This window comes from Pseudonaja textilis, chromosome Z (genome assembly GCF_049901715.1).
Source record: "Pseudonaja textilis isolate UNSWEBS1 chromosome Z, rPseTex1.2, whole genome shotgun sequence".
Classification (NCBI taxonomy): domain Eukaryota; kingdom Metazoa; phylum Chordata; class Lepidosauria; order Squamata; family Elapidae; genus Pseudonaja; species Pseudonaja textilis.
In genome coordinates, this window is record NC_142008.1 from 64,826,364 (window position 1) to 64,840,217 (window position 13,854).

The following is a 13,854-nucleotide window of genomic DNA, read 5'->3' on the forward strand; positions in this document are numbered from 1 at the left end:
TAAAGAAAAAAGGGAGAAAGGAAGAGAAAGGAAGAAAAGGGATAGTCAAAGAAAGAGGGGGGATGGAAGGAAGGGACAGAAAGAAAGAAAAAAGAATGCGAAGGAGGGAGGAGAAAGTGCATGAGATATCTAGTCCAACCACCTGCTCCAGCAGGGTTAGAAGGGAGTGTGAGTGTGTGTGTGTACATGGCTGTCAAAACTCCAAAAACAGGTCAAGTAGCTCTGGGGAGGTCAGTCATAAAGTAGAACACTTACTAAGCAACTGGCCATTAAGTGAAGACCACTTATATTTGATTTGCCAGTCACATGGCCACCTGGCCATGCCCACCCAGTCACATGACCACCAAATCATACCCATCTGATCACGTGACCACCAAGCCAAACCCACAAATTAGGCCATGCCCACAGAACCAGTTGTGTTAAGAAATTTAAATCCCACCCCTGGGTGGGGGGCACTGAGGATGAGTTTGTAGTACCAAGGGGGGCATGGACTGAAAAAGTTTGGGAACCACTGTTTTAGAGGGTCGTTGAAGCACTTGGAGGTTTATCTGTATCCTTAGGGTCACCCAAGTGGTGCTTCTGGTTCCCGTCATCTGCATTTTTTTTCTGGAAATACATTTCTACTCCCACATTATTCAAAGGGTGTTCATCCCAAATTATTTAGCTAAAAACTTTGAACAGCCTTTGAATGGTGTAGGAGTAGGAATGGATTTCCAGAAAAAAAATTGCGGCAATAGGAACCAGAATCACTACTCAGGTGACCCTGAGGACACAGATAAATCTTCAAGTGCTTCAACGACCCTCTAAAAGGATCGAAATAACCAGCTGTCTGCAAGGAGTATAAATCCTTCCATTTCCCATTATCCTGTTAGAGCTAAAGAAGCTTCTTGGATTGGAAGTGAAATGTTTTCAAAGAAAAAAACAAGAAAATCCAGTTGCCTCCTGAAAAAAGCACCTTTTGGACAATAAATTAACTGCTTAAATCTCTTAGCATGTGATCAGACAAATGTATGTACACATAAATGGTAATTTCTTTTATTCTGTATAAGGAAAACAATGTCACACCTTCCCTAAATTTTATCTTCCCCTCTATTCTCTTTCAACCACTGAAGCAACATACAATTGTTGCTGACTGGGAAAAATGCCTGGTTATAATATTGAAATCTGCCATCCTTTTACCATTTCAGTGAGAAATACACATTTAAACAAAACAAAATTATAACTTGATGGCTTCAAAGCTATTCTTTAGAGTACTAACTTCTAGATCCTTCTGCAAATGTTCAAACAAATGCAGACAATGTATTCTAAAAAACTGACAGTGGGATAGGGAATTGTAATATTACTTTCTATTTTCATACTGAGAACAGGGGACGAATTGGAGTTTTTTTTGCTCCAAGAATCAGCTTAAGAGGTTCTGATTGAATGAGGTTTTGCCTGTCCTCCAGTACCCTGGAGGAAGGGTACTGATTGGCATGATATTCCTTGCCTATTCTTTGCATTTTGAAAACCATAACACTTTTCAAAATTGTTTGAAAAGAACTAAAGAGTGGAAATAATACTGGGTAGAAGTACCATGAGCCAATGGACTAGATTGCACAGTAGTGTAAGGTTTGAAGGAATGAGTCAATAAGATGGAGATTTCTCTTCTTCCAATCAAATCAAGTGGTTTCAAAATCCTAAATAATTTTGCTTTCTTATTTGCAAATTTCAAAGATTTTTTCTTCCTTACATGAAAAGCAGAGGAATGATTGCATAGTATGATGGGTTCTCTGATATTGACACAATATGCTGGCCAATAGCAAAAGCACTAAGATTTATATACCGCTTTATAGTGCTTTACAGCCCTCTCTAAGCAGAGTCAGCATATTTCCCCCAACAATCTGGGTCCTCATCTTACCAACCTCGGAAGGATGGAAAGCTGAGCCAACCTTGAGCCTGGTGAGATTTGAACTGCTAAACTGCAGGCAGGCAGCAGTCAGCAGAAATTGCCTGTAGTACTGCATTCTAAGCATTGCATCACTATAGCTCTTAATACGTTTTATCTTATCTTTAGTGTCTGGTGGAATGCAAGAGTGATAAATTATTTATGCCTCACTCCTTTATTAGAATCTACTGAAATAGGAGATGGGGAAAGAAAACAGACCCAAATGTATTCCACTGCTTTAAAAAAAAAACTTTTATTTTTCCAACTGTTCATCTATCTTTTTCAGATTTATATCTGTTATGCAATATATTTCCTATTCATTTCTTATTCAAATTAACCCAAACCCCTTCAACACTTATAATCCTTTCAATCACTTTCCTTGAATCTTCTTATTCCCTCCAAAACAACCCTGTTTTCTTTCTTTTGTTTGTCTGGCAATAAATGAGTTTTCTTTATTGCGTGAGTGGGTTGAGATGTTTCCTGTGCTGCATATGTGGAAGGACATATGCATGATATAATTAGATGATATATTCCACAATGCATATTAGATAGTGATGATACACATATACTTCATGCCACACAATTAGAATAAAAGATATTAGTGTGCAACATTGGCCACATCAGGCTTTGCATAAATTTAATTACCCAAGCATTTAACTAGCACTTTTGCCTCTTTATTAGAATCCCTGTGAGTGGGTTGAAAATAATTTTATCTGTTTCTTAAAACTGGAAAGAAACTTGTTACTATCATGCATAATGTAGAAAAAAATGGTACTGTATTTTATATATTTCAAATATAATATATTGATATTATTCTACCCATTATTCTGTACATTCATATACAGCAATTTTTCAATCAGCAGCTACTTCATTTAACAACCATTTACAAATACAACAAATTTAAAAACATTTTCTGATCAATGTGCAAACTTAAAAACAAATTTTATGTGCCTCACAACACTGTAAATTGGGGAAAAATAAGTCTGATATTGCAGCATGGGAGAATTTTTGCAATCTTTCTCTCTCTCTCTCTCTCTCTCTGTCAAATTGTTCACTTAGCAAACATTTCACTTCTGATTTACGGAATAAATTGTGTTTCCAAAGTAAGAGAGGGTGTGCTCTATTACAAAGACAATTTAAACTATTAAAAAGATTGCATACACATAGTTCCTGAGTTACATCTACAACCGAGCCCAAACTTAAGTCATGTCAATAGTTAAGTGGGTCATCATGTGATCGGCCCAATTTTGTGACTTATTTTGTGCTGTTTATAAAATGAGCCAGTGAGAAGTAAACATCAATTTATGGCAAAAATATAAATCACAATTACATGAATAAAGATGTTGCAATGATTGTAAATTTTTGCTGGTTGCTGAGCACCTCAAATGCAATCACATCACCAGAAGGCTGCTACTGGAATTTCAAATCATTTGAAAAGTGCTATTTTAGGACCTCTTGTAAAGTCAAGGACTACCTGTATTGTCACTTACTCTCTAAAATATGTTATGTCACTATACTAATAGTATAACAACGAAGCAATAATTTACCTGTTTTGAGCATATCAAGGATGCCATAATGCACATATGTGGAGTCAGAAACAACTTTAGTCTCATTATTAAAATGGCAAGTATAGTAAAAAAATTAGTTGCAATGCATGGTATACGATCTGCAAATAAAGGAGAGCATAAGAAAGTACAATTGTTTTAAATGTAGTGTATGGTACATAAGCATTAAGTAACATCTAATTTTTATTGAATCCTATTCTCCTGGGTATAGTATAATTTTTAAAATGTGATCGCTTTTTTAGTTTGAACTAAAAATTATGTATTTTAGAAAAAAGCAGCAACGGGACTTCCAGGAAAATGGCTAACTAAAATATATTCCCAGGGAACGATCTCTGAAGCATTTTTCCCTGGGGTGTAGCTCTTCAGCCTTTAATTGAAGGGACTGACATTCCTTCAGTTTTTATGACCCACCCGGTCAGTGTGAGTTGAAGAACTTCCCCTTGGAACCCTCCAAATACAGCTGACACCTGGCAAACAGCTTCTTGAGTTAGACTCCAAAGCTATCTGCATGCCAAAAGCTGGGGGGCAGGGGAGCTGCAATCTGTTCAGGGTTGAAGAAGCCGCCATTTTTGAAATTCATCTTTCAAACAGAAAGTTGTGCATTTCTCTTTTTAATCACCTTCAAAGACTATTAATCTTTTAAAAGTCAAGTTAAGAGGGGGAGGAGCTGGCATTGTGGTGGTACGACGTGCGATCTTAATGCTCTAAGATCGCCGTTGATACCTCAGCTGCTGGACAGTCCTCACGGACCTAAACCGTCCTGTAGAGACAGTAATAGAAAAGGGCATATCCTGTTGATCCCAGGGACATTGCAAAGTCCCTGGTTGATCCAGGAGTTTTCTGACGGCAGAGAGGCGGCCATTGAAGCCACTGAAGCTGGGACAGCTCTAGAAGGAAAAGGAAAGTGGAAAGCGAAAGTGTGTCGATCTGGTGAGATGATTTTTTAAAATACTACTATTTGAGAGAACACCCTGAGAAAAGGAAGAGAAAAAGTTTAAAGTAAAGACAGAAGAGGCAAAGCGGCAAGATTAAACCTGCAGTCAAGATTAGTGTGTTTATCTTCGTTTCCAGCCGGTCCAAACAGACCTAAACCGTCCCGTAGGGACGGCTATTGTGAAGGGCATACCCTGTAGACTCCAGGGACACCGCAAAGTCCCTGGATGACCCGGGAGAAGCTCTTTTTGCTGGCAGCGGAGAGGCAGCCCCCATGCTGCTGAAGTCGGGGCAGCTCCAGAAAGGAAGAGGCTGAAAGAGAAAGTCTGTCGGTTGGGTGAGAAACTTTTTTTTTCCTAATTTTTTGAGGTTTGAAAGGACACTTTGATTGCTAGAAGAAATCTGTGTGATTTTTGACAAAACTGATCAAGCGGCGTTTTTTTAAGGGAGACGTCAAAGCGAGGCTTTATTTTTATTTTTTTCGCTATCGGACTTCATTGTTAGTTACTGGATAACCGGACTGTTCTTTTTTATATATATATTTTCTATTCTCCCTTTGGATTTTTATATATATATTTAAGGCTAGAGGCTCCCTTTGGTTATTTTTTTTCCCTTCTTTTTTGTTTTGTATATATATGTATATACTTCTTGCGGGTTTTTTTTTATTTTAATTATGCTGTCCTGAGAGGAGGGGGGAAAGTGAGAACTAAGAAACTTTGTAACACTGCCAACTAGAGGCTTGGAAATATTTTACTTGAACTGGAGAGAGATGTGAAAGACTCCTTTTCAAGGACATTTCTTGATAAGATAGAGGGAAGAGCGCAGTAGAATATTATTACAGGTGCTCTTCTGGATTTCTGTCAACAATTAAATATTTATGGCTTGGCTTTGAAGCTTGTGGGAAAGGGAAGGGAGTCATAATTAGAGCCTTGGACAACTAAGCAGAGTGCAGTGTATTGTTTCTACTTTCTTTTTCTAATTTTTTTTTTTAGTTCCGCTACCCCCCCTATCAGCATTATTGTATATTTTTATTTTATTAAGGTTTTTATTTTTAATTTTTATTTATTTTCAAGGGGAAGCCTTCGAATTTTTCATTTTTATTTTATTTTGATTTTTTTTTCCATTGGGATTTTTGCTTTTTTTTTTTTTAATGTATACTTTTGGACTATCTCTTTTTTTTCCCAACTGAGATTTTTTTGGCTGGATTAAGGTGTGGAATTTGAAGAAATTTATTCTACTCTTCTTTTTTCTTTTTCCTCTTTTTGGCTTTAGTCTTGCTTATTATTATTATCATTGGGGTTTTTATTATTATTATTATTTTTATTCTTTTTTTGTGGATTACTCTATAATTGGATTAAGGTCAGGAAGAACCTGAAGAATTTTTCTTTTCTCTCTTTTCTCTTCTTTTTCTTTTATTATTGGGTTTTTTATTATTGGATTTTTTCACTTTGGATTATAATTGGCCACCTTTTTAATTGGATTAAAACTTGAAAGAACTTGAAGATCTGGAACCATCTAAAATGAGTAGGAAACTTATACCTTCGGGTGCCTCTGTGTCCACCTCTGCCTCCCCACCATCTGGACAACGTTCAATTCAGGTAATGTTAAAGCAAGATAAAGAAAAAGAACAAGAAAAAGTAACCTTACAGATGATTATGCAAGGAATTCAAGATCTTAAGATAAAAACAGATACCATTGAACAAAGAACAGGGAGGATGGAGGAAAAAGTGGAAAATATTCAACAGATGATGGCAAAGTACGAGGAGAGACTTCAAAAAGTGGAAGAAGGGGGTAAACGAAGAGAGGAGAAGATTGGAAATATGGAGAACAGATTAACAGTGGTTGAACAAGAAAAAAGTGGGATGCTGAAGTGGGAGATGGAGAGGTCAGAATTTTATCTTAGATTTCAAAATATAGAAGAAGAAAAAGGGCAAGATTTGGCTGCGATAATGATAGGAATCTTGGCGGACGCCTTGGAAATAACAGAGGAAAAGATGATGGATGGAATAGATGAGATATATCGAGTCTTTACAAGATACGCGATGAGAAATAATCTGCCCAGAGAAGTTCATATTAGATTTACTAAAAAATCCATGAAGACACAAATTTTACAAGCGGCAAGAGAGAAGATATTGAAATATAAAGGCAAAGAAATTTTGGTCTTAAAACAAATACCTAGAAGAGTGAGAGAGATGAGAAGAAAATATCGATTTCTGACCAAAATGTTATTGAAAAAGGAGGTGAGTTACAGATGGTTGTTCCTAGAAAGATTGATGTTTACATGGCAAGAACAGAGACATAGAATTGATTCAATTGAAAAAGCAGAACTTTTCTACGCAGAATTTTTTGGAGGGAGAGAAGAAGAGGCAGAAAAAGAGATTTCATTAATTGAATTTCAAGAGGAACAAATGGAGATTGGAAAAGAAGAAGGCGCAGTAGGTGGACAGGTGGATATTAAAGATCAGCGTGAATTAAGATCCACGAGAGTGGCTAAATCTAAATATAAAATATAATCATGGAAGAGAAAAAACTGATTACAATGAATATAAATAAATTTAGTCCAATTCAGCTGCTAAGAGAAGGAAGATTTTTCATAAATTAGGGAAATTAAAGTTTGATATAATTTGTTTACAAGAAGTACACATTAAAAAGCAACATGAACAATGGTTAGTACAACCAAAATTAGGGAAATTGTTTACTTCTTTGACCCAATGTAAGAAAAGAGGAGTGGTTTTATATATCAAAGACGCTACCCCAGCAAAACTGATTTACGCTGATGAAGATGGGAGGATATTAATGGTGGAAATAATGGACAACAATAGAAAGATACTTTTGACTGCAATTTATGCTCCGAATGATAAACATGAAGAATTTTATAAAAAATTACATATCAAAATGGCTGGACTGGACTATGTTAATATAATTATGATGGGAGATTTTAATGGAATCATGGACAATAAACTGGATTGTATTGCAACAACAGCAAAGTATAATAGAAAAATTCTCCCTAAATCTTTTTTTAAAATGATAGAAGAACTAACTTTAAAAGACATATGGAGAGAAAGAAATGCTAAACTTAAGCAATATACTTTTTATTCAAATAGACATTTATCATGGTCCAGACTAGATATGATTTGGATTTCAACAGATTTAATATCTAGCGTTCAAGAAGTAAACATTGAAACAAGTACTTGGGCTGATCATAACCCATTGACAATTAAATGGAAGGGACAAAAAAAAAGATCGAGATGGACGTTAAATAATACTATTTTAAAGGAGAAAGAATTTATACAATGGATGGAGAAAGAACTGGCCTTTTTTTTTTAAGAAAATAGAAAAGAAGACACTTCAATACAGAATGTTTGGGATACAATGAAGGCATATGCCAGAGGCTTGATAATAGACTATACAAGAAAAAAGAATATTAGGAAAAGGCAAACTATTAAAGCCTTGGAGGATGAGTATAAAAGACTTGAAAAAGAACTACAGAAAATGCCACAGAAAAAAGATGTTAAACTGAAACTGGATATAACTAAACATAAAATGGACTTAATAGAGAAAGAAGAACTGGCACAGAAAATTACGAATGCTAAACAGAATTATTTTGAAGACGCAAATAAGCCAGGTAGATGGCTAGCATATAAGTTGAGAAAGGAGAAAGAGTCGAGGAAAATATCGCAGTTAATAGATAACCAAGGTCAAATTTGTCATGACAGCAAAGAGAAAAAAGAAATTATTCGAGACTTTTATAGACATTTATATAAGAAAGAAGATATTGATGAGGAGAAGGTTAAACAGTATCTGCAGAATGCAAATTTACCTAAGATACCCAAAGAGACTGAAGAAATGTTAGAAAGTAATATAACAATGATGGAATTAAGTCAAGCACTTAAGAAACAAAATAACGGGAAAGCACCAGGTCCAGATGGGTTCCCTGCAGAATTTTATAAAACATTTCAAGAATCACTGTCTATTCCACTGTTAGAAGTTATGAATGAAGTTATGTCAAAGAAGATGATACCTAAAACATGGTCAGAGGCCTATATTACACTTATTCCAAAAGAGGAGGTGGATCCACTCCAAATTAAGAATTATAGACCGATCTCCTTATTAAATGCAGATTATAAAATTTTTGCTTCAATATTAGCAGAAAGATTTAAAAAATATTTGAATAATTTTATTCATCCAGACCAAAATGGATTTTTGCCAAAGCGGCAAATTAGAGATAATATGAGAGTAATTCTGGATACTTTGGAATACTATGAGGCGCATCCTGAAAAGCAAATGGCTTTGATATTTTTAGACGCCCAAAAGGCATTTGATAATGTGAATTGGAGATTTATGTTACTTTTAATGGAACAGATGGGTTTTGCTAGAAGATTTATTCAGGCAATAGAAGCAATTTATCATGATCAAACAGCTAAGGTAATGATGGAGGGAGAATTTACAGACTCTATTAATATAAGAAAAGGCACAAGACAAGGATGTCCCCTTTCTCCCTTGCTATTTGTATTGACTTTGGAAGTGTTGAATAGAAATATCAGGGAAGACAAAACTATAAAAGGAATGAAAATTAAAAAGGAAGAATTTAAATTACAAGCTTTTGCAGATGACCTAGTCTTTATCTTAGAAGACCCTATAGAAACAGCCTTGAAGCTGCTGGAAAAGATAGAGACATATGGGGAGGTGGCCGGTCTGAAAATAAATAAAGATAAAACAAAGATTTTGTCAAAGAATATGTTACTAAGACAAAGAGAAGAATTGGCAGAATTGTTGAAAATCCAAGTTACAAATAAGGTTAAGTATTTGGGGATATATTTGACACCAAGATGTAGTACATTAAAAGAGAACAATTATACGAAACTTAAACAACAGATAGCCCTTGATTTGAAGAAATGGGAAAACTTACAATTGTCATTAATAGGGAGGATTTCAACAATTAAGATGAATATTCTACCCAGAATATTATTTTTGTTTCAAACAATACCAATTAGGCTCGGAAAAGACTATTTTGAGGACTTAAATAAAATTGTGTTGAAGTATATATGGCAAGGTAAGAAAGCGAGGATAAAGCTAAAGCTCTTGCAGGATGCTAGAACTAGAGGAGAGGTTTGGCCTGCCTAATTGGGAGTTGTACTATCAAGCTGCAAATTTGATGTGGGTTAAGGAATGGATAACATTGAGGAAGACTAGATTGTTGTCACTAGAAGGTCATGATTTGTTGTTGGTTTGGCATGCTTTCCTATGGTACAAGGGAACCAAAACACAGGGCCATTTTAGAAGGCATTATATACGGGAGTCTTTGTGGTTAAACTGGGAGAAGATAAAAAAACAATGCTATTTGAAAATTCCAGTTTGGTTATCGACGATAGAAGCGTTTTCTTATCCTATAATTTATAAAAAGGAACAAACAGTTAGATATGGGGAATTACTGGATGAAAAGGGTGAACTTAAATCGATACAAAACTTAGAGGAACAAGGTATACAGATGAATTGGTTTTCATATGTGCAAATACACTCAAGGTATGATGAGGATTCCAAAACAGAGGGATTTTATGATAAGCAGACTGATTTAGATAAGATTTTGATGGGTACTGATAAAAAGGTGATTAAAAAATTATATGGTTATTTATTGGAAATTAAGCTAGAGGAAGAACAAGTAAAAGAAACTATGATTGCTTGGGGGAGGAATTTTGGATATGGGATTGATTTAGAGAAATGGCAGAAATTATGGTCGCAAAACTATAAAATGACAATGTCCACAGCCTATAAAGAAAACTTGTATAAGATGTTTTACAGGTGGCATTTTCCCCCGACAAGGATAGCAAGAATGTTCAAGAACAAATCGGAAAAATGTTGGAAATGTCATCAGAAACCTGGTTCATATTACCATATGTGGTGGACTTGTGAGGATGCTAGAAAATATTGGACTAAAATCCGCATGTGGTTGGAAAAAATGACAAAGAAGCATATAGACTTGAAACCGGAGCTTTTCTTGTTGGGAATCTTACCAGATGTTTATAGTAAAGATTTGAAATATTTGATTGTAAATGTATTAACTGCGGCTAGAATTGTATTTGCAAAAAATTGGAAAATGAGAAAATTCCATTGCAGGAAGAAGTTATTAAGAAAATATTGGAATGTGCTGAGATGAGTAGATTGACATTTGAAATTAGAGAGCAAGAAGATAAACAATTTTATACAATTTGGGACCTTTTCTATCGATGGCTGGATGATGAAATACAAAAATAGAATATTTAGAATGTTAGACAATAAGGAATATTATTGATTTCACTTTTCTTTTTCTTTTGGTATTTGACATTATATTTATAAAATGTTTTTTTTCTTTTTTTTTAGGATAGAATTGGTATGATTATATGATTTGTTATAGAATAAATTACTTAAACTATAGTTATCTCATAAGGCATGATTGAATAAAAGTATAGTCAAATGATTTTTTTTAAAATAATGATATGAGGATATATAAGTTTGGATTGATAATAAGAGTTATTATGTAAGGTAATTGTAATTGTGACTACGAAATGAATGCACAAAACTGACACACTGTTTGTATATAAGTACGGATGAGAGCTGATGTTTTTATGTTTTTGTTTGTTTGTTTGTTAAAAAAATAATAAAATTGTTTTCAAAAAAAAAAAAAAAAGATTAGTGTGTTTAACATTTTTTTATTGCTGGACTTTTTTACAAACGCCTCAAAATTTTAAAATTGACTGGTTCTTGAATTTTACATTCAATTATTCCTTTACTCTTTTTTTGTTGTTTAGAACTTTTTTCCTTTTCCTAGTGCTTCTTTTAAATATCTAAAAGCATTTTGCTTATTTGTTAGCCATTTGTTAGCCATTTATTTGTTAGCCAAGTAGAGACAATAAGTAACACTGCCATTTAGAGGCTTGGAAACACTGTTTCTTTCTTTCTTCTTTGTGGCTTGATAAGCCTGACAATAACAAGGACAATGAGTCAGTTTGTGAAGATAGTGGGATGAACATGGAAGAATGTTATTACAGGTGCTCTTCTGGGTTACTATCTGTGGTTTCTTTCGGATAGTGAGAGAAAGCAAGAACTAAAGAGAAAGAAGATTGAGAAGATCTAGAAAAAAATTTTTAAAACTTTTTTGGAACTTAACTTAGCAAAAGAGCCTTGGACACTATATTGTGGCAATATGTGGCTTGTTTTTTTTTCTCTTTCTTTGTTTTTTTTAATCTTCCCCCCTTAATAATCTATTTTTTTGCTGACATCTGTGACAGTGGCCTGTTAAATGGTTTATCCTTTTTAATTTTTAATCTTTAATTTTTTAATCCTCAGTACTTTGCTTTTTCTTTTTTCTTTTTCCCTTTGGATTCCTTTTTACCTCAAAGTATATTGATCTACTTATTTTTATTTTTTTCTTTACTTTCCTTTTTTTTCTTCCCTTTTTTTGGGATTTGGAACACTATTTTTATGATATTGTTTGGCTTTTTCCATACTGATTACTTGGATTAACGTATTGAACCTGAAGATCTTCTTCTTTTATTTTCTCTTATTATAATTTTTGCTTTTTTATGGTTTTCTTTTTAATCAATTGGATTTAATTGGAGAGGTATACAAGAACCTGAAGATTTTTCTTTCTCTTTGCTTCTGCCTTGTAAAAATCAGTAGAAGACCATCAATTACTGGTTCTTCAATACAAACTACAGCTTCTTCGATGTATGGAGGACAACGATCAACAATAGCGATATCACAGCAGGAAAAAGAGAAAGAGGTGACCTTACAGATGATTTGGCAAGGAGTTCAAGATATAAAGTTAAGAACAGAAAAAACAGATGATAAAGTTGAGAATATCCACCAGATGATGGTGAAGTATGAAGAAAGAATCCAAAAATTGAACAAAGAGAGGAACAAAGAGATAAGAAGATTGGCGATATTGATAAAAGATGGAACATGATTGAACAAGACAAGAGAATGCTGAGATGGGAAATAGATAGATCTGAATTCTATCTTAGATTTCAAAATATAGAGGAAGAAAAGGGAGAAAACTTGGCAGAAATAATGATAGAAATTCTGGCAGAAGCACTGGAAATGACTAAAGAGAAAATGATGGATGGAGTAGATGAAATTTTTTAAGTCTTTACAAGATATGCAGTGAGAAATAATCTACCAAGAGAAGCACATGTAAGATTTATGAAGAGGGCCATTAAAACGCAAATATTACAGATAGCAAGAGAGAAAACACTGAAATATAAAGCCAAGGAGATTGTGGTCTTGAAACAAGTACCTAGAAAAATAAGAGAGATGAGAAGAGAATATCAATTCCTGACTAAAATTCTTTTGAAGAAAGGCATGAACTACGGATGGCTGATACCAGAAGGCTTTCAGTTTATATGGCAAGATCAAAGACATAGAATTGATTCAATTGAGAAAGCAGAATTATTTTATGCAGAATATTTCAGAGATAAGGAAGATGAGAGGGAAAGACAAGAAGCAATACTCAAACTATAAGAGGAGTGCCTTGAAGTGATTAAAAAAAAAAGGAGCTGTGGGAGACAATGGGGAACCTAAAGAACAACAAGAGGTGAGATCAACCAGAGCTGTTAACCCCTCCTATAAAGTATAAAACATGGAAGAAAAAAATTGATTACAATTAATATAAATGGACTTAATTCTGCTATTAAAAGGAAAATATTTCATAAATTAGAAAAATTGAAATTTGATATAATTTGCCTACAAGAAGTGCACATTAAAAAACAATATGAACAACTACTGGTACAGCCAAAATTAGGGAAAATATTTACTTCACTGACACGAGTTAAGAAAAGAGGAGTAGTCTTATACATTAAAGATACCATTCCAGCAAAACAAATTTATACGGATGATGATGGAAGAGTCTTGATGGTGGAGATAATAGACAATAATGTGAAATTACTTTTAATTGCAATTTATGCTCCAAATGACAATCAAGAAGGATTTTATAATTGACTTAGAATATGACAATATATGTATGTTGGGACTTTAATGAAATAATTAACGAGAAGATGGACTATAAAACACAGAAAAGAATAAAACAAAACAGAAAGAATTTGCCAAAATCCTTTTTTAAAATGACAGATGAACTAAACCTAAAGGACGCTTGGAGAGAAAGAAATATTAAAAATAGACAATATACTTTTTATTCAAATAGACACTCATCATGGTCCAGAATAGATATGATATGGATGTCAGCGGAATTGATTATTAACATACAGGAAATCGAGATAGAAACTGGTACCTGGGCAGACCACAATCCAATGACAATTAAGTGGAAAGGACAAAGAAAAAAATCTAGATCGACTTTAAATAATGCTTTATTAAAAGAAAAGGACTTCACACAGAAAATGGAGAAAGAATTGGATTTCTTTTTCAAGGAGAATACAAAACTTGTGGGATACAATGAAGGCT

General features: G+C 34.0%; 2 protein-coding genes across 2 annotated transcripts in view; one reads left to right on the forward strand and one right to left on the reverse strand.

The window, feature by feature from the left end:
• DPY19L1 (dpy-19 like C-mannosyltransferase 1) overlaps positions 1–13,854 on the reverse strand; it is a 165,305-nt gene that overhangs the window by 46,986 nt on the left and 104,465 nt on the right. Inside the window, 2 exon segments of the mRNA XM_087917167.1 lie at positions 3,472–3,566; positions 3,569–3,590. Of these exon segments, the coding sequence (XP_087773293.1) occupies positions 3,472–3,566; positions 3,569–3,590 (117 nt within the window).
• On the forward strand, positions 6,171–6,971 carry LOC148124047 (uncharacterized). The gene has a single exon (XM_087915885.1). The coding sequence runs from the start codon at positions 6,171–6,173 to the stop codon at positions 6,933–6,935; it is 765 nt and encodes a 254-aa protein (XP_087772011.1). The 3' UTR covers positions 6,936–6,971.

Excerpts from the sequence above, each read along its gene's own strand:
- LOC148124047 (XM_087915885.1), top strand. The coding sequence starts at position 6,171 with ATGGCAAAGTACGAGGAGAGACTTCAAAAAGTGGAAGAAGGGGGTAAA.